The sequence below is a fragment of the Labeo rohita genome, chromosome 2 (assembly GCF_022985175.1).
Source record: "Labeo rohita strain BAU-BD-2019 chromosome 2, IGBB_LRoh.1.0, whole genome shotgun sequence".
Classification (NCBI taxonomy): domain Eukaryota; kingdom Metazoa; phylum Chordata; class Actinopteri; order Cypriniformes; family Cyprinidae; genus Labeo; species Labeo rohita.
In genome coordinates, this window is record NC_066870.1 from 36,793,412 (window position 1) to 36,816,027 (window position 22,616).

At 30.2% G+C, this 22,616-nt stretch overlaps 1 protein-coding gene across 4 annotated transcripts in view; it reads right to left on the minus strand.

Annotated features, from left to right (window-relative positions):
• The window catches only part of LOC127154811 (piezo-type mechanosensitive ion channel component 2), a 96,140-nt gene extending 81,675 nt beyond the window's left edge, over positions 1-14,465 (minus strand). For all 4 annotated transcript variants that reach the window (XM_051096672.1, XM_051096664.1, XM_051096655.1 and 1 more), the window contains exons 1-2: positions 13,954-14,465; positions 2,807-2,902 (exon numbers count right to left, since the gene is read on the minus strand). In XM_051096672.1, the coding sequence (XP_050952629.1) occupies positions 2,807-2,902; positions 13,954-14,017 (160 nt within the window). In that variant the 5' untranslated portion in view covers positions 14,018-14,465. The remainder of the gene's footprint in view (positions 1-2,806; positions 2,903-13,953) is intronic.
• Between the last annotated feature and the right edge of the window lie 8,151 nt (positions 14,466-22,616).

A 22,616-nucleotide genomic window follows, 5' to 3' on the forward strand; every position in this document is an offset into this window, starting at 1 on the left:
ACTGTCTTAATGTTTTTCTACATTATTTTGATGATTGAGTACTGACAATATATTGATGATCACAAATTTTAATGTTAGGTGCAATTAATCATGATTAATTACAGAAAATGTGTGATTGATTAGTTAATTAAATAATTACATATATAAATATACATATACATAAATATATAAATATATTATTCAATTAAATAAAATATAACTATAATATATAAACTATATATAATGCTTTATAAACATAAATATTTAATAAATAATTTTATTGTTTTCTAGGCATAGTTTAGACCTAAATATAACTTCCCCTGAATGTGAAATGTAATATGACCAGGATGCAAAAGTGAACTCAATTTAACAAGAAAATCTAATTATTTTATCACAGGACAGGAATGAGACAGTCATTTCAAGCCTTTGAGTAGTTTTGTCTGGTTCTGTCTGTTGTAAACAAAGCAAAAGTACAAAAGTGATGTGTGAATCTGCACGTTTGCACGCACCTCTTTTTGTATGTTGACTCAAACACACCTGCAGGCATTTCTATTTTCCAATTGCACAATCCAAAAATTAATGTCCTCTAACATTGTTGTTCCTTTGTAGTGCACGTTTCCAATATCGCATAATTACAGCTGAATTATATTCACACAACTAGAATCCAAATGAGCATCTGATAAATCAGCGTGAAGCCCAGAATACATTGCTCTTACTAGCACAGGTCTGCTTAACTATTGATGAGTGTAAGTGGACCACTTAAAAATGTCCTTTCCTCTTCCTCTTTCATCTTATTTCATGAAAACCTTCTCTTATACATAATTAACAATCAGAAAACAAACATCCGAACACACTGCTGCCATGAACAGAGCAGAAATGGACCAGATGTTTATCAAAAAACTTCATTATTCACTCTAATGTACATTATGTAAGAACCACTGAACCAAGGTTTTTTAAATCAAAAGTGACAGTAAAGACATTTATAACGTTGCAACAGATTTCTTTTGAACTTTCTATTCAAAGAATTCTGAAAAAAAAAAAATCATGATTTCCACTTAAATATGAAGCAGCACAACTGTTTTCAACATTGAAAATAATCAGAAATGTTTCTTGAGCAGCAAATCAGCATATTAGAATGATTTCTGAAGGATCATGTGACACTGAAGACTGGAGTAATGATGCTGAAAATTCAGCTTTGGTCACAGAAATAAATTACATTTTAAAATATATTCTAACAGAAAAAGCTATTTTTAATTGTAAAAATATTTCACAATTTTTCAGTTTTTCCTGCATTTTTAATCAGATAAATGCGGCCATGGTGAGCACAAAAGTCTTCTTTGAAAATCATTTTAAAAATCTTACTGACCCCCAAACTCATAATTTATGCAAAAATAAATGGAAATAAATGGTTTGAGCTTTGACATCATTATGAATGAATGAACACAGAAATAATTAATAATTAATATATTCATATATAATTAATATATATATATATATATATATATATATATATATATATATATATATATATTAATTAACTGTTAATTAATTTTCAAAGTATACTAATTATATATAAATTAAAGAATGAATAATTAAATATTGATATTATATGAAAAATAATGAAAAATGAAAATGAAATTGAAAATGAAAACAAATTTGAATAAATAAATTATTATTTATATTTTTGTTAATGAATAAATAAATAAATATTATATATAAATAATATAATATATAAATATATAAATATCATTTACATTTTGTAAATGAATGAATGATCGTATTTACATTATATTGTTTATATTACATTATTTGTAAATAATAAATATTGGGTACATTATATTTATAAGCAAATTAATGAATAAATAAATCTTATTTGCATTATATGTTAATAAATAAATAATATTATTTACTTTATTTGTAAATGAACAAATGAATGCATAAATAAAGGTTTATATTATATTGGTTGTATTATTTAAATAAGTAAATATTATATCACAAAATAGATAGACAGAATTTTAAAGGGGGGTGGGGGTTTTTCGGTTGGTTTTTCCAATTGTAACTTCAGGTTTGCCATTGCTAGAAATATACTATATATTATTAACACTTAATGATTTAACGTGAAGATTAACACATCTGTGAAAACTCATCTTTAAAACATAGGAATAAATTACATTTTAAAATATATTCTAACAGAAAAAGCTATTTTTAATTGTAAAAATATTTCAGAATTTCTCAGTTTTTCCTGCATTTTTAATCAAATAAGTGCTGCCTTGGCGAGCACAAAATAATTATTTTTTAAAATCATTTTAAAACTTTAAATGATTACCGACCCCAAACTCTGCACATTATGCTGCGACATTTAAATAATGGTTTGATCTTTGACATCACATTTAAACGTTTCTCTCGCAGTCTTTCATTTACATTGTGCTTAACGAGCTCAATAGCTCAACTCTATCATGGGAATTAAAATCACACTGATCAGTTTCTCTAACGCTTAAATCTCCCTCGTCTCGGCGGAGTAGCGCAGATTTACCATAATGTTCTCATCCATTATTCAGCTTGATCAGCAACACCTTCATTGCATCCTAAATCTTCACCTTCTTCTAAGCGCATGAGTAAGTTCTTCCTCTGAACCAAAGCCACGAATCACGATCTATAGGCTCTCCTGACTGTAGTTGCTTCAATTAATGTTTTGTTAACGCTGCTGCTCCATTGGATTTTCTGCATGAGACACTAAAGGCGGTTTCAGGAGGAGACGGATGCGCTTCCTGCATCGGATTTGTGACACTTAGGGGAGAGTTAGTGCTGCTGCAGTGATGATTCTCACCTTGCATGGTTATGCTGGAGGGTTCGGGGAACAGCGGGATGAGGAGGAGGTAGAGGAGGTAGATGAAGGACAGTCCATTGTACCTGAACAGACATGCTGTGGAGAGAACATATCAACATCTTAGAGTAATCTTTCAAAAAGCACATGACACTGCATCACACATTTTTAAAAAAAAATATAAAAAAGCCTGTAAGAAGCCCATTATATTAAACTAAATAAGATAAAATAATATTTGGTAACACTTTAGTATAGTGAACAATTCTCACTACTAACTAGTTACTTATTAGGATGCATATTATTACCATACTGGCTGTTTATCAGTACTTACAAAGCACCTATTCTGCATGACTATATTCTACATCTCTAATCCTACCAATACCTGAACTTAACAACTACCTTACTAACTACTAAAACTAGCAGCAAATTAGGAATTTGAGGCAAAAGCCGTAGTTAATGGTTTGTTAATAGGGAAAACTGGACCTTAAAATAAACTGTGACCTAATATTCATTTAGATTATATTACTTGTAAATAAATAAATAATTTACATTATATTATTTATATTATTGTAAATTAATTAATTAATACAGAAATAAATAAATACAATGTATTGTGTATACTATGTAAATTAACAGATAAATAAATATTTATTTATATTATTTGGAAATGAATGAGTGAATAAATACATAAATACATAAATAAATAAACTACATTTTATTTATGAATGGATATAGAAATAAAAAAATACAATATATAATGTATGCTTCATAAATTAATTAATTAAATTTACCACAAAAATAATAACAAAAATATTTATATTATTTGAAAATGAATGAATGAATATATATATATATATATATATATATATATATATACACACTGTGTGCAGAATTATTAGGCATGTTGATATTCTGGTCATATTTTTTTTCCAAACACATTTTACCAATTCCAAACCACATCAGTCTTAATAACTACTGTTAATTTTGTGTTTAATCATTTATATGTGATATATAATTGTCCGTGAAGGCTGGAAGTGAAAAACTCCTTATATTCAGGTGTGCAGAATTATTAGGCATGTTTTCGTTTACAGCTAAAATGAGCCAAAAAAGAGATTTAACCCAGACTGAAAAGTCCAAATTATTAAATGCCCATGCCCAGAATTTATCTTCTAAAATCTGGCAGTAAGTTTTGGGAGTTCATTTTAGTCCATCTCTGCAAGTCAGACTTTTCAGGATAAGAGACTAAACATGAACTCCCAAAACTTACTGCCAGATTTTAGAAGATAAATTCTTGAATCAGAGGTACAAGAGGATGTGATGCTTGTCCTTCAAGAGTCACTCTCAACTTATCTGTCTCTAAAGCATATAAAAAAACTGTCTTCATGTATTTCACAAGACGTCAGCTTGTTATTCTTATTAAGTCAGGGGCATTTTTTTGGATTTTTTACCAAGCAAAGTCTCTGAGAACCTGACACATTGTACTTCTGAAGACTCCAGGTAGGTTGCAGTTCTGGAAAATGGTGGCGCTGGAGAACTGGAAACGGTTCCTGATGGTGTCACACCTAATTCTTCACCTTAATTAATTCCTAATTCTTTTACAGTTAACATGCATCTTTTCTTCTCCACCGGTTTTTTCTGACCATGCAGACTCAACAAGCATTTCAGTGTCCAATGGTCAAGCCTTAACTTTGCAAATTCTTGTAATGCATTAGTATTGCATTCTTCTCATGGGCATTTAATAATTTGGACTTTTCAGTCTGGGTTAAATCTCTTTTTTGGCTCATTTTAGCTGTAAACGAAAACATGCCTAATAATTCTGCACACCTGAATATAAGGAGTTTTTCACTTCCAGCCTTCACGGACAATTATATATCACATATAAATGATTAAACACAAAATTAACAGTAGTTATTAAGACTGATGTGGTTTGGAATTGGTAAAATACGTTTGGAAAAAAAATATGACCAGAATATCAACATGCCTAATAATTCTGCACACAGTGTATATTTATATTTATATATATATATATATATATATATATATATATAAATTAATTAATGCATATAGAAATAAATATAAACAATAAATATAAATACTTACAATATATTATGGATACTACATAAATTAAAGAATAAAAAAATGTATATTATTTGAAAAATAATTATTAATAATTATTATTAATAAATATTATTTTACATTATGAATGAATATATACAGAAATACAATATATTATGTATACTACATAAATTAAAGAATAAATAATTAAATATTATTTAATATTTATATTATATTATTTGAAAATGAAGGAATTAATGAATACATATTATTTACATCATATGAATGTATAGTTTATTTATTTATATATATATATATATATATATATATATATATATATATATATATATATTCATAAATACATTATGTATACTACATAAACTAAATAATAAATAATTAAATATTTATATTATATTATTTGAAAATGAATTATTAAATAAATAAATAAGTATTATTAATTTTATTTGTAAATGAACAAATAAATATTTACATTTTGTAAATGAATGAATGAATATTATTTATATTATATTGTTTATATTACATTATTTGTAAATAATAAATATTATGTACACTATTATATTTATAACTGAATGAATGAATCAATGAAAATTTACATTTATATTATAAGCAAAAGAATGAATAAATAAATCTTATTTGCATTATATATAAATAAATAAAAAAATCATAAATAAATATTATTTACTTTACTTGTAAATGAATAAATGAATGCATAAAAAAGGTTAACATTATATTAGTTATATTATTTAAATAAGTAGACAAAATAAATAGATTTTAAACCGATAGTCCGTTTGCAAGAAGTTTGGATTTGCCATTGCTAGAAATATATATTATTAACATTTCATGATTTAAAATGAAGATTAACACATCTGTAAAAATCCATTTAAGTGAAATCAGGTCAAATCACAGGATCTCATTTACATTCTTCAAATGAACATCCTCACAGACATTTAGTCTCCGTCTGCGCATCTGACAAACCATTTAGTGCCACACGCGCACACACACACACACACACACACACACACACACACACACACATGTGTGGAGAGTTTCCCAGAGTTTCCAGTCTATCTGCTCTCATTCTCTTTCCATGAACTCTGTTCATCGGTGGACAGAAAGACGCTCAGAAGACTAAATAAAGCACCGTGTCGTGTAAAACTGTCGCTTGAGTTTAACAATTAGACTAGTGTAACGACATCTGAAAATCTTACACGTTTGCCATTTTATGAGCTGATGCTGTGAATATCACACATATTTATTTCACTACCAAACATGGAGCTCAACAAAAGGCCTCATCTCAGTCAGACAGCAATTACACCCTATTCTCTGAAAATGTCAAAAGAAAACCCTCAGAAGGCGACAAAAATGATTACATCACCATCCACAAAATGCCAAAATACCAATTAAACTGTTTGAGATTGTTAAACAGCCAATATAATCGCTATTCTCCACTATACAAACAGAGTTTATGACAGAAAAAGCAAGAATGACAATAAAAGGGTGAAGTAAAAGTGCAGATATCACAGCCACAGACACTTTCCACTGCAACTGACACAAACGAGAGTCTTAAATATTGAATTATGCTGACACACGTGAGCACAATATGGAAAGGTGATATTACAAACCCAGAAAGACATTATAATGCATAATTTTTATCGTAATCCCAATATGTTCGCATAAAAATAAGGCTCAGAAGAGACGTGCTCCAGTTAGTGCCGAATATGGATGGGAATCGTAAGGAATTTAATGATTCTGGCTGCGATTCAGATCCAGTTAACGATTCCAGAGCCTTAATGATTCAATTAACGAGTGTTATAGTACTTCTGAGGAAGCACCAAGTACTTCATCCAAACTATATTATGCAATACTTCGGGGAACCTATTGTTTACATCTATTACAAACAGAAACACAAACCAAAATACTGTATGTTTAATACTAAATTAGGTACAATTTTGTACATAAACTATATGAATAGAATGCAATGTAATTCATTTGCAATAAAAGCATCTATCAAATACAAAATATGTAAATAGAAAAGTAAGCATTAAATGCACAAATTAATGCATTAAGCATTAAAACAACACCAAAAAAACTAATTTGCACACATCTAGACACTATTTTTTTAAAAAAACAATAATGTAATAAATGTAATAAAAAAGTACCTATTAGATACATCAATATATATTACATATTATATATATAACACTACCACTCACATTTTTTGGACAGTAAGATTTTTAATGTTTTTTTAAGAAGTCTCATCAAGCCTGCATTTATTGGATCCAAAGTACAGCAAAAACAGTAAAATTTTGAAATATATTTACTATTTAAAATAACTGTTTTCTATTTGAATATATTTTAAAATGTAATTTATTCCTGTGATTTCAAAGCTGAATTTTTGGCATCATTACTCCAGTCACATGATCCTACAGAAATCATTCTAATATTCTGATTTGCTGCTCAAAAAACCATTTATTATTATTATTATTATTATGTTGAAAACAGCTGAGCAGAATTTTTTCAGGTTTTCTTCAACATTTATCTGAAATAGAAATTAACTGTTTTTTAAAGGATTATAAAAGTATTATGGGAACTTTTTCAATGTTGAGTATATTCAATATTGAGGGAGCAATTTAAGTTCTTTTTGCTGTCATCTGGAAAATATGCGAGTGCTCCCGCCGGCGCCTTATCCAACCCCAGGACGTTAACCAAACTATAGCAACCGTTGTGAAAACAAAGACACAATTTAATAAATTTAAAAAAAGTGTTATTAATTAAAATTACAATTATTTATCTGATCCATGTATTTCATATGTATTACTCAAATAATTAATTAAATTATTTTATGAACTGAGAGAAGAGCCCGTGTATTTTTAATATCACTAACATATATTTATTCATATTTTTAATTACATTTTTACATTTTATGTTTTCATTTAATGGTTAAAGTTTAAGCATTTTTGCAATAAAATGCGTTTTTGCGATTTTTATTTATTTATTTTAAATATATTACTATAGTTTTTATTATTTTGCAGGATATAATACATCCTAAAAATGCATGGTAGTAATATGTATTATGTATTAGTAGACTTTTTACAGGTTTCTTTGATGAATAGAAAGTTTAGTAGAACAGCATTTATCTGAAATAGAAATCAATTTTTTTTAAAGGATTATGAAAGTATTATGGGAACTTTAAAAAAAAAAAAACCCAAACAATTTAATTAATTAAAACACTTAATCAATTTAAAAAATGATTTATCTAATCTATATACTTCATATTTATTGCTTAAATAATTAATTTAATTATTTTATGAACTGAGGGAAGAGACTGTGTATTTTTAAAATCACTGACAAATTTTCATTAATATTTTTAATTACATTTTTAATTTTTTTCTGTTTTTATTTAATAGATACAATTTTAGGAATTTTGCATTTTTATTTATATTTATATATAAATATAAAAATATATATATATATATATATAAATATAAAAGTCACTGTAGCTTTTATTATTTTGCAGGATATAATATATCCTAAAAATGCATGGTATGCAGAGTCGTGCATTAGATTAATCCACTCCGTGCAACAGAGGTCAAATAATTTTTAAAGTGTGTTAAACAAGCCTTTGACAGAAAAACAGCCGTGGCATTGGTGGAGTTGGACAGCAGCACACCGGTGCGAGAGAGAGATAAGTGTAGGAGCACTAAACACAGCGATGGAGGCCATTAAACTCAGTCTCACAGATTGCAGCACAGACATTCATCCTGTTCATAAAACCAGCAGCACAGTGAAAAGCAAAACACACAACTTTAATCTGCCAGCCTTTGGACAAAATGAAACTTTTCCTGAAAAGTTTAAGTTGACATTGAAACATCACCCAAAAAAACCTTCAAGAAACAATCCGTCAAATATTGTATTTTTAAAAACATATGGACAACACTTTGTCCTTTTCTGGACTAATTTGTCTCACATACAGATACGTCTAATGTGATTTTTTCCTTTTAACATGATGCTTCTGACATGCATGGTTAACTTGAGATGATAATAAAAATGCGGCTACATCTGAATCACAGCTTAATTCCTTCACAAAGCTTCAGTCACATCTTTCCTTCAGAGACAGATGCGAAACCACACTGACCGCGCTCAAACCATCATCAGCTCACGAATAATTGATGTTTCTGGAGAACTGAAAGCCTTTTCAGAGGAGCTCAGACTGGCAGCAGGTGAAAAACACTTTACATTTTCACATTTTAAACCACAGATGCTTCAGGAGGAACAAAAGAAATAAATTTAACTCAGGGAAATAAATTTATTCAGGGGCAGGGTTATTATATATAATAAATAAAATAGTTAACTAAAACTATATAAAAATACCATTTTCATTTCTTGACATAAAACACATTTTTCATATTTTGTTTTCAACATTTCTAAGTTAATTTAAAAAAAGTAAATTTAACTTGAGGTACCAAAATAACTAAAACTGACAAGTAATAAAAATAATATAGACAAAAAAACCCTCAAAATTACAAAAACACAAAATTACTAAATGCCTCAGGATTATTATAGTTAACTAAAACCATTAAAAAATAAAATGAAATAAAAAGAAATGTAATAAAATATATAAAATACATTAATACTTAGAAGACAACATTTCTCATTTTAATTTAACGTCAACTTTAAATGAAATATTTTATAAGTAAAACTGAAATAAAAATTAATACAAACTATAGGCATATTAAAAAAAAATAATAAGAAAAACAACAAAAACACAATAATTAAAATGTTCCAGGTTTATTATAGCTAACTATAATAATAATAATAATAATAATAATAATAATAATAAACAAATTAAAATATTTTTTTAAAGAAATTTCAAAATTTCAGCTAGGAGCCAAGGCAATATTTCAACATTTCTCATTTTCAACTTAATAATAACTTAATAAAAAAATTATAAAGGAAAATAATAAAAACTGAAATAAAAATTAATAAAAAATATATGAGCATTTAAAAATATATATACAAAATTATGAAAATATGTAACAAAATTACTAATATTTTAACCAAAAAGCTAAATATAAAAATTAAAAACTAATTCAAAATATTAATAAAAAATTATAATAGTATTTCAATTATACTACATTTACACAGATTCATCCCTCAGTTCAGAAAAGTGAACTAAAAATGAAATAAAAAGTAATAAAAACTATATGAGCATCAAAATAAATAAATAAATAACAAAAACACGTAACAAAATTATTAATATTTTAACCAAAAACCTAAATATTAAAAGAAAACACTAATTCAAAATATTAATAGAAATTTACACTGATTCATCCCTCAGTTTATAAAAATTAACTAAAACTGAAATAGACTTAATAAAAACTGTAGGCATATTAAATAAAAAAATAATAAACAAAAATGACAAAAACACAAAAAAGTAACATTCCAGGTTTATTATAGCTAACTATAATAATTATAATAATAATAATCAATATATAATTATAAAATAAAAATAATTATAATAAATAATAAATAATAAATAATGATAATGACAATATTTTTTTCAGCTAATTTCAGCTAGGAGCCGAGGCAACACTTCTCATTTTCATTTTAATTCAACTAGCTGTATTAAAATAACAAAAACTGAAATAAAAACTATATAAGCATTTAAAAAAAAAAAGTGATAAAATGTATATTATTATAACCAAAAAGCTAAATATAAAAATAAAATACTAATTCAAAACATTAATTTAAAAAAAATATAATATATAATAGTAAATACTAAATTTACACTGATTCATCCCTCAGTTCATAAAAACGAAATGTGTATTTACTATAATGGCATTCGAATAAAAGTCTAAAAGGCAGGGCATTATTAATGTATAAACATTAAATAAACTGTTTTTAAAAGCACATCTACAATAAGTAACATTACAGGTGTTACAGTGAGACTAGTGTGATAAAATCACTTAACCACAACCTTGTAACACTTAATTAGAAGTTCATCCAGTAATACGGCTGCTAAAAAGCTGATTTAGACCATTTAAAGTTGAAATAACATTTCTGTAGAGATGAAAAATACTCTTGAAAGAATTTGATTTCTCAAACACAAGCAACTGAGACTCAATCTGCTCTCCATTTAGTCTTGCTGCTGTCTAGGAGAAACATCTGAGATATTAAAGAGCCGTCCTTTGTGATTACTCTTTGATACGGACAGACATCCGACAGACGCCGACAAAGTCCAATAACACTAACACAGACTCATCTCGATACCTGCTCACGTTCCAACATGAACATTCAACGCTCCCGTCCGCCCTCAGCGCGTGACCTTTGCTCAGTACTACTTCAACCCAAAAAATAAAATCATCAAATATTAAAGGTGTGTTTACGATAATGGCCAGCCGATTCTTCTCTCCTCTGATGCCACATTATTAATTCATGCGGTTAAAACGACTTTCCACCGATTAATGGAGATGCTCCACGAGTTGGCAATTGCGTTTGGAGGAAAAAAGAACAAAAGGACTTAGGCTGTCAAGAGATACATTACCATCTTATAGAGCGGATCTTATCTACCTATAGGAGGAATCCTAGACTGGGTGTGTGCGTATTTCTGAGGGTTAATTATATAGAAATAAGAGGAAATGCAAATATGGATTAATTGTGGGCAACCACAGATCCAATTAAGACCCTTAAACAGACTGTAAAGCTTCTAGATTCATTTCATGGTAAAAGCAACAGTAAATAGCAAAAGTATTGGAAAAAAGCTTTAGAAAATTGTCACTGGGTGTAAAAGGACAATAAACATCTAAAACTGACAAAAACTAAACCTGACACTATTGTACAGACGGATCCACGTGCAACAAAATTACGAAATGTCCCAGAGATATTATAATTACTTTAAAAAATTACTAAAATTAAACAAATATATATTAAAATACAAATTTAAAATTAAACATTTTATTCCAGCTAGTTGCCAGGGCAATATTTTTATTTAAATTTAAATTTATGTACCAAAATAACTAAAACGGAAATAAAAATTTACACACTATTGACATATTATAGACATATAGCTTATTATAGCTTAGTAAAACTATTAAAAAATTATTTTATTTCACTTAGCTAAGAAGGCAACGTTTCTCACTTTCATTTTAATTTAACTTGATGTACTAAAATAATAAATAAATAAATAATAATAAAAAATATAAAAAATTAAAATGGCAAAAATGACTAAAACCATAAAAAGTATTACTTTAAACAAAAATAAATTAGTTTATTTCAGCTATTTTACACAACATTTTTCATTTTAATTTAACTTGATATACTAAAATGACTAAATTTGCTCAACACACTTCACACTATCCCTTCATGCATTTTATTTTTTCATGCATTTAGTCATTTATTGGTGTTTTTTTTGTAGTACTGATATTTTTCCCCGTTTAAGTAAAAAAATTGCAATTTATAATACCGCAATCAATGCGTAAGTCCCAGCTGTCAAGAATGTGCAGATGGAAATAGAGCAAGTGTATAATAAGCTCACAAATAGAAAAAAATTAAAATGTGTAAATAATTCTTGCTATAAATTGTTGGGTCTGAATGAAATCATTCAGAATTTAAAAATAAATATATAAAATAAATAAACATATAAAATCACAGAAGTCGCTGGTGTCGAATGTCTCTTTAAAACACTCGGAGGGGTTTCATGTATTACTCTGTCAATAATCTATGACATCAACTCATCCCCCGTGATCAAACACTCGTTATCAGATACACCCCACTGAACAATTAACCAGCCACAATCACTAACGACGAGTAAAACCACAGGAAAATATAGATTAACACAAACGGTGATTAATGATCATTTATCCTGCAAGGTTTACATCGGATGACATTAAAACAAGTCCAGGCATAAAGCCGTCTGATAGAAATGGTATTACGGTCTCAAATCATGATTGATGCATGTTAAAGAGTACAAATTTCATTTAAATGAAAAAAAGTAAATAAAAACAATGCAGCGGAAAATGGAAATGCACATAAGTGTACAGGTGTACTTCTCATACGGTCTATATTTCAGGTTTTGAGTGAAAATCCAATTATACAAATTATTTTTTCAGTAGCAATGGTTTTGCAAAGTATGTTGGCTTCAAATATTTTAAGAAATTTTCTAAATATTATCCTTGAAAATAGCCATTTTATTACATAAATTACAATTTCTGAAACAAATACAGTGCATTAATACCTATCAGATGTTTCTTGAATGGTTTTGTTTCATAATTAGTTTACTGTTTATATTTTACAGAAAAACACTCAAAAATATAAATACAGATATGTTGTTGAAAATGTCTTGTTTTGTCAAACAAAAATATATTTTCAACAAAACATCTGTTTTTCAAATCTGTTACTGTCTATTTAAGGAAGTTTCTGTAAAAATACACAGTAGAAATTAAATGTGACAACTTGCCCCGGTTTATTCAACACTGCACAAGAAAAATAAAGATATTTCGAAGTTATGAATATTAGACTCTTGGAGTATGTTTTAGAAAGAAAATACTATTTCAGTTAATTCAATATGTTACTTGCTGTTTCTTTGTGAAAAATTTATAGCAATTTCTGAATAAAAATGGTTTCCCATTTATTAAGTGTATGTGCTTTCCTCACACTCTTTTCTTAAAGTATTCTTTAAACACTTACTTTGTAAATTTGTATGTATAATAGTGCAATACTATAACATTTAGAAAAATGATTTGAAGCCAGAATTTAAAAAATAATCAAATCTATGTGATTTTTATGAGTTTATAAATGGAACAATACAGGAAAATTACGAAACGACAGATATGCTACAATGATGATGATCTGAAGTGCGCCCTTCTTTACATGCTAATTTCTATTTTCTTTCTAAATTGGGACTTTCTGTGAACTTACGTCTTTGTATAACCTTTTTTATTTACATTTGACTTAAATCAAACTGTACTTGACAGGTCAAGAGCTGCACGATCATCCGCACCTGCCGCGTAACGCACAAACTGCGCATCTTCACATTGAGCACTAACGCAAAACCGTCCGAAAGCCTGAACACTTACCTGCCGCCAGACACACTGGCAACAGCACTCTGAAGATCAGACCACACACCACCTCAGAAGCCATCGCTCTCAGATGTAAAGGACAAACTGCAGCATCCAGCAGCCAGATGTCCTGGACCCAGTACGGGACGGCATCCTTCGAGCACCTTTACACCGGATCCTCCATGCGTCCTGCATGAAAACTTCCAGTTAAGACCTCCCTTTGTCTAAAAAAAGTGCTTTTCTTGTGTCTCGAGTGGGTGAAAGTGATTAATCTAACTCATAATGACATGGGGATGTGGTGTTTGCGCAAAGCCCTGGTTTTCTCCAGCGCGCATCAGGCTCTCCAGCGGTGCGTCAGCGCCAGAGCGCACTCAGGACGCGTCCGAAAAACCGCGTGAATCCTGGAAAAATATCAAAATCACTTCGTATCCTGTGGCACCGGAGCGAATTAAACTGATTCAAGTTCTTTTAGGCTAAATAAACCGTCCCTTAGTCACCTAAAGTCACTTATGTAGAGGGTGGGCTTGATGACTTCCTCACTTCCATCTCCACACAGCTGCTCTGAAAGCCACAGGCATTCCGGTCAATGGCAAACGCCCGTTCGTGAATGATGGAGCGCAGATCCAATCAGAAGCCCCGGGGGGCGGGGCCTGCGAACCCTGAGGGACGCTCCATTTGACTGCTGTTTTACTAGGAACTCATCATCATTACAACGGGGCTTCTAGAAAAGATTTTATCACAGTCATGCACTCTTTTTTTTTCAGCTGACTAAGTCAGCTAGGAAATAATATGAGTCAGTCGGATAAACGAATTGATAGCCACATATATATTAATTTGCTGGACACATTATTTCACCCCAAAAGGTTAAAAGGCTAAAGTCAGAATGAAACAGAGGACTTTTTTTTATTACAAAAGTAATCAAACAATCAGAAACAAACGATTTCCATTTTTTATAGAAATATTTACTTCCAGTCCCCAAATGTGATTGGCAGAGCAGCTACAAGTATACAACAATGTTGCAAAATTATAGGATAAGATTTTTTTTAAAGAAATTAAAACTTTTAATCAGCAAAGATCCATTAAAGTGACAGTAAAGACATTTATACTGTTGCTAAAGAATCACAAAAAATATGAAGCAGTACAACTGTTTACAACATTGAAAATAATGAGAAATGTTTCTTGCAGTGTTGCCAAGTCTGCGGGCTACTTTTACACTGTTGCCACGGGTAGTTTTTGATGTACGTGGGTTGAAGCGACTCCAACTACATCAAATTTAGCCCCTGAAATGTGAATTTACCAGGGGAACAAAGACAAAAAAACTTGTATTTTATCCCCCAGAACGTGATTTTTAACTGTTACCCCATCTCGAAATGCGATTGGGCTAGTTTTAGGCTAGTTTTGAGTAGCAATTGGGTGGGTTTTGTTGTGAAAATCTGGCAACCCTGGTTTCTTGAGCTGCAAATCAGCATATTAGAATGATTTCGGAAGATTCATGTTACGCTGAAGACTGAAGTAATGATGCTAAAAATTCAGCTTTGCATCACAGAAATAAATTACATTTTAAACTATACTATAATAGAATACAGATATTTTAAATTGTAACAATATTTCACAATATTACTGTTTTACTGTATTTTTGAGCAAATAAATGCAGCCTTGGTGAGCAGAAGAGACTTCTTTCAAAAACTTTTTAAAGGAGAACTCCAGTTCCAGAACAACAATTTTAGAAATAATGTACTCACCCCCTTGTCATCCAAGATGTTCATGTCTTTCTTTCTTCAGTCGTAAAGAAATTGTTTTTTAAGGGAAAACTTTTCTGCTTTTTCCTCATATAATGGAGTGATATGGTGCCCCGATTTTGAACTTCCAAAATGCAGTTTAAATGCGACTTCAAATGATCCCAGGTTAAAAACGATTAAAATTGTTGTTGCAGCAGCTGTGCTTGTGATTGTGGGCGTGGCCTGACAATTTTATGGGTGTGGCTTCTGGTCTCATCCATGCCCAACTATTATTAACTGTACAAAACGGCTTGTTTTGCTGCTTGATATTGCGTGTGTCTTAACATATTATTTTAATGCATAATCTCAATTACAAGCACAATGGTTTGTAATGCAAACAGTTTTACCGTTTACTGCACGCTGTTATTCTTCTCATTATTTCCCTAAAGCGGATAATGAACTGAAAGACTTACTTCCACGTTGAGGAAAAAGATGGATGCTGTTTTCCATTTCTACATGACATTGCGAAATACAAGTCGACATACATTATAAATGAAAATATCTCTTTGTCTTTGGCAATTAGAGTTTACTCAGATTTGTATGTGTACATAAGATGTGAGTGGCGTTGATAACTAAAAATGTTGTTCAGCTAATATATATTGAACGTTAAATAAACAAACAAACAAATATGTGCCACTTACCTTAAGTCTAAAAGAATGGCAGTAGAATTTATCATAATCTGGAAAGATGTAGAAACTTTTTTAGGATTTTTAAAGAAATTACAACAAATTCTGAAATAAAATGAAGAAAAATTTCAGATTGCATTCTATTTCTGTCAATGAGTGAAACTGATCATGTGAAAATATGTGAATTAGTGAAATTAAGTTAAAGAACTTATTTAATACCAAATGGTACTAAATAACAACTGAAGTCTCTTTTGGACATTTATATGTTTAAAAAACTGTTAAAACCAACATAAACATTTGCTAAATTTATTCATAAATTATACATTAATTGCATCAACCATAAATCACATCAGACAGGGTGTTTGTTGCTTTAACATAACCATATATTCTCTTGGTTGCTTCCCTCTTAAAACTGTTTTTTTTTTAGCACTGTAGTGACCATCCATATTGTTTTTTAACCAATGATCTAGCATAGAAGCTTTTGTACTTCAACTGGTTTGGTTCCCTGATGTCTAATTCCGCCAGAGATCTTCAAAAACTATTAAAGCCCTGCTGTTCCCCTCACATGCAGGTTAGCAGTAGATATGTGATCTAATGCTGCAGGTGCGGCATCAATAATCCATTTGTCTGACATTGTGTTTGTTCATTAATGGTGTTGATTATAGGAGATCTGAGAGCAGGTCTCTCATGCTCTTTAGAAACTGCACATCAACGCTCGGCCTCAGGATGGCATCAAAATTTTAACACAAAGCACTTACACCGGATCAAACTTCCTGGATGTTTAATTCCTTGGCTCTCATAAGTAGCTAATAATAGAATAATGTCTATAATCCATATACTTAGTGGTCTGCATGCACATTTATTAGCCCTCACATATACACACAGATGCAGACAATTAGAGATGAAATATTAAGCATAAATATTTAAAACACAAGTACCTTCAGGTTGAAGTGCACAAGACGATGAAGCAAACATCAATGAGCTGCTTTTATAGCTTTAAACATGTTTTCTATAGAAAAACCTCACTGACAGTGTTTAGGAAACTTATGTTTGGCTCTGCAATCACATTTTATTAGTCACTGACGAACAGTACATAATTCATAAAGTATCAAATGTTCTTCAATAGGGAAAATATTTAGTTTAGGATTAATTCTCACTAACTAGTTGCTTATTAGCATGCATATTATTAGCATAGTGATTGTTTATTAGTACTTACAAAGCCCAAAATAATGACCGTATTCTGGATCCCTTAATCCAGCCCATACTTAAACTTACATACAACATACTACTAACTATTAATAAGTGGCAAATTAGAAGTTTATTGAGGCAAAACTCATAGTTAATAGTTAAAATAAAGTGTGAACTTTAATGATTTTGATAAAGCAAGAACATTTAGCTGTTCTTGTGTTGCAATGTTTCATTGGAGGTTTTTCACATCAGTGTTTATATATAGTTGAAAGTCAAAAGTTTACATACACCTTGCAGAATCTGCAAAATGTTCATTATTTTACCAAAATAAATGGGGTCATACAAAATGCATGCTATTTTTTATTTAGTACTGACCTGAATAAGACATTTCACATAAAAGATGTTTACATATAGTCCACAAGAGAAAATAATAGTTGAATTTCTAAAAATGAGCCTGTTCAGCAGTTTACATACACTTGATTCTTAATACTGTGCTGTTACCCGAATGATCCACAGCTGTGTTTTTGTTTAGCTATAGTTGTTCATGAGTCCCTTGTTTGTTCTGAACAGTTAAACTGCCTGCTGTCCTTTAGAAAAATCCTTCAGGTCCCACAAATTCTTTGGTTTTTCACATTTTTTGTGTATTTGAACCCTTTCCGACAACGACTGTGTGATTTTGAGATCCATCTTTTCACACTGAGGACAACTGAGGGACTCATATGCAACTATTACAGAAGGTTCAAACACTCACTGATGCTCCAGAAGGAAAAACGATGCATTAAAAGCCGGCGGTGAAAACTTTTGAACAGAATAAAGATGTGTACATTTTTCTTATTTTGCTTAATTTTTTTTTTTTTTTTAATTTAGTACTGCCATTCAAAAGCTACAAAAGATACTTACATGTTTCCCAGAAGACAAAATAAGTTCAATTTATCCTGATCTTCAAATTTAAAAGTTTTCACCCTCTGGCTCTTAATGCATCATTTTTCCTTCTGGAGCATCAATGAGTGTTTGAACCTTCTGTAATAGTTGCATATGAGTCCCTCAGTTGTCCTCAGTGTGAAAAGATGGATCTCAAAATCATACAGTCATTGCTGGAAGGGGTTCAAATACACAAAAAATGCTTAAAAAAAAAGAAAAGAAAAAATTAATAACTACATACTTAAAAAAAAAATACAATTACAAAAACACAACAAAAAGACAAAAAATAACAAATTTTTATTTATTTATTTATTTATTTATTTTTTTTGTAAAAAACATTTTGGTCCACTTATTTATATTCAAATACGAGTATATTCTGATGTTTGAAAATTTGGGGTCAATAAGACTTTATGTTTTTTTAAATAAGTCTCTTCTGCTCACAGAGGCTGCATTTATTTTGTTGAAAATACAGTAAAAAACTGTAATATTTTAAAATATTATTACAATTTTAAATACTTGTTTTCTACTTGAAATGTAATTTATTCCTGTGATCAAAGCTGAATTTTCATCATCATTACTCCAGTCTTCAGTGTCACACGATCCTTCGGAAATCATTCTAATATGCTGATTTGGTGTTCAAGAAACATTTCTGATTATTATCACTGTTAAAAACGGTTGTGCTGCTTCATATTTTTGTGGAAACTGTTTTTCAGGATTCTGTGATAAATAGAAAGTTCAACAAAATGGCATTTATTTGACATAGAAATCATTTGCAACATTATAAATGTCTTTACTGTCACTTTGGATCAATTTAATGCATCCTTCCTAAATAAAAGTATTAATTCTATATTATATATTATATTAATATCTATATTATATAATGATTTCCTAAACACCAAATTGACACTTTAATCTCGAGAGAATTTCACTCAACAAACCAATCTGACAAACGTCTCTCCTCCTTCAAAGCCTTTTCAGTAAAGCAAAAGAACAACAATCACAGCCTAAGTGGCTCACAGCTAATCAATACCAAGCGAAAGGAAGCAATTGATCAATATCTACAGTTTTTATGATTGTTCTTTGAGGGTGGAGACTCTGTGATGAACAGATGTCAGGAAACATTCACTTTCTATCCATAATTCATCAGAGAGAACAAGTTAAACCAAAAGAAACGTCTTTTCTGATGCACGTCCAGCCCAGAACATGGGTGGAGATCATCTCCAACATCCACCGACATTTCAATTATGCATAAACATAAACGTGATTGATTACGAAGATCTCGTTTAATGCCCAGCAAACATTTGTTTGATTGTCCATCAGAAAACCAAACTGCATGCTGATTGATGTTTTGATCGTAAAGCGACGCCAGGGGATGTTGCGCTCTTTTGCTTAGCATCGACCCTAAACTAATTTTCCACAGTCACAGGAATATATAATAAAACTGCAGTATTTGTGACTGGCGTAGAGCCACATGCACAGCATCTGACTTACGACATCCATTAAGAGCCATTTATGGAAGCTTAACAAGTTTGCCTGAATCACAGCTGATTTAGAACTAGACCAATCTGAAATGAAATTACACTTAGGCTTCTACATATCAACAAACAAGTCATGATTGTAGTGTTTGAGCCTTTAGAGACCCTAGCAACATACTAACCACATATTAACATCAGAACAGTGCTATTAGAGTTAACTACAACTAAAACAAGAAAACATTTTGTCATTTGAGGAAGCGATAGAATTCAGGTGATAAAAGCACTGATCTACTTATTGCAAAAATCATTTGAAGACTCCCATGATCATGTATGTTGGACCATAAAGGACCTAATTGGGAAACCAAGATAAGATATGGTATATTTCTGAAAAATAAGGCTCAGGGAAGCATGTGCAATGAAAATAAAAACGGTCCTAAAACTGAGCCTTGGGGGACGCCACACCGTGATTGAGCTTAAAATAGAGGAAAAGTTATCTAAATTTACATGTTCTTTCTTTAAGTGGAAAACCACTGGAGGGCAGTTTCTATGGTTAGTTGTGTCAGTTGCAGCGTTGAGATTAGTAGCACTCAACAAACTAAGACGACAGATGAACCTGAATCCACAGAGAGTAAAATAACATTAGTAGGTTAATGATGATTTAGTGCTATGCGAATCTCTGAAATGTATCTAAGATGTCTAAAGGTTGTTATATTTATAACTAAAATCATAACAGAAACAAATGAAATAAAATAGTCAAGAAAACACTAGCAATGACCCTAGTAAACACATAGCAGCACTCAGAACAGGGTTATTATATTAACTTGAGCCATAAAAGAAACATTTACATTTTTTGCTATAAAAATAAAACAATATAAAATAAAGTAAAATAAACATTAACTGAAATAAAATAAAATATAAATATTTAATTTAAGCTAGTTTCCAAAGCATTTCTCATTTTCTCATTTTCATTTAATTTAGCTTGATGTACTAAAATTACTAAAACTAAAATCAATTTAAAAAATGAAAAATTAATCTTAATTAATAAATAATAATTAACTATACATACATATAAAAAATTAGATGACTAAAACTATGAAATGAAAACGGGAAATATAAAAATAAAACAATTCAAAATAATACCAGTCAAAAGTTTTTGATTGTTTGATTTTTAATGGGTTTTTTTTTGTCTTTTCTGCTCACCAAGCCTGCATAAGTACAGCAAAAACAGTAAAATTTCGAAATATTTTTAACATTTAAAATAACTGTTTTTTATTTGCATATATTTTAAAATGTAATTTATTTCTGTGAGTTCAAAGCAAATTTTTTTTGCATCATTACTCCAGTCACATGATCCTTCAGAAATCATTCTAATATTCTGATTTGTTGCTAAAAACATTTATTATTATTATGCAGTCTTTATCATCACATTTAATCAATTTAAAACATCTTTGCTAAATAAAAGTATTTTTAAAAGTAAATAATAATATGATGATAATAATAATAATAATAATAAATATAGCTGCAAGCAGCAATTGCGGGGCCAAGCACAAAAGAGGCAGAATGAGGAGTTAAGCACGGCAAGTAGCCGCAGACCGACTACAACAGTGAGTAACTTAAGCCATTTTAGGATAATATCAGTTGAAATGGCTGAAAATCATGAATACAACCAATCGTAATAACATTTAATGGCTTATCACTTTTGACCAACAGGTGGTGCTGTTTTCAAATTGATGTGACGTGTTCTGTGTGAAATGACAATGACACACACAAAGTTTGCCGTCATTATGTCAAAGCTTTGCAGAGATACAGCCTCAGATGTAGTTTGGCATCTTTCCAGCAAATTTGTTGATGCGCTAAACGAAAACGGTTTCGTATATCGACACGAAATTCATAACTTTTTGCCAGCATAGTCTGAAGATGATCTGAGTCAAATTTGGTGAAGATCGGACTAACAGTCTGGGAGGAGTTCGAAAAAGTAGGTTTTGTACATTAATCAAAATGGCGGACAGGAAGTTTGGCCAATTTCGGCATAATGGGAATCAATTTTCTCGACGTGACTCAAGGAATCTATTGGCATCAGTTTCATTCCAATAGGCTAATGTAAACAGAAGTTATTAGCATTTTTGTAAATTTCATTATTAATGATTAGTGAATGGCGTATTACTTCTGACCCATAGGTGGCACTGTTACCAAATTGATGTGGCTTGGTCAGAGTGTGGTGACAATAGCACATATAAAATTTGGTGTCAATATGTCAAAGCTTTGCAGAGATACAGACTCGGATGTAATTTGGAATCTTTCCAGTAAATTCGTTGATGCGCTAAACGAAAACGGTTTCGTGTATCGACACAAAATCCATAACTTTTTGTCAGCATGGTCTGAAGATGATCTGAGTCAAATTTGGTGAAGATCGGACTAACGGTCTAGGAGGAGTTCAAAAAAGTAGGTTTTGTACATAATCAAAATGGCGGACAGGAAGTTTGGCCAATTTCGGCATAATGGATATCAATGTTCTCGGCTTGACCCAAGGAATCTACTGAGATCAGTTTCATTACAATAGGCTAATGTAAGCAGAAGTTATTAGCATTTTTGTAAATTTCTTTATAACTTTTGACCACAAGGTGGCGCTACCCCCAAACTTTTTGAGTACTGTCAGGGCATAGTGCCGAAGACACATACCGAGTTTTGTAACG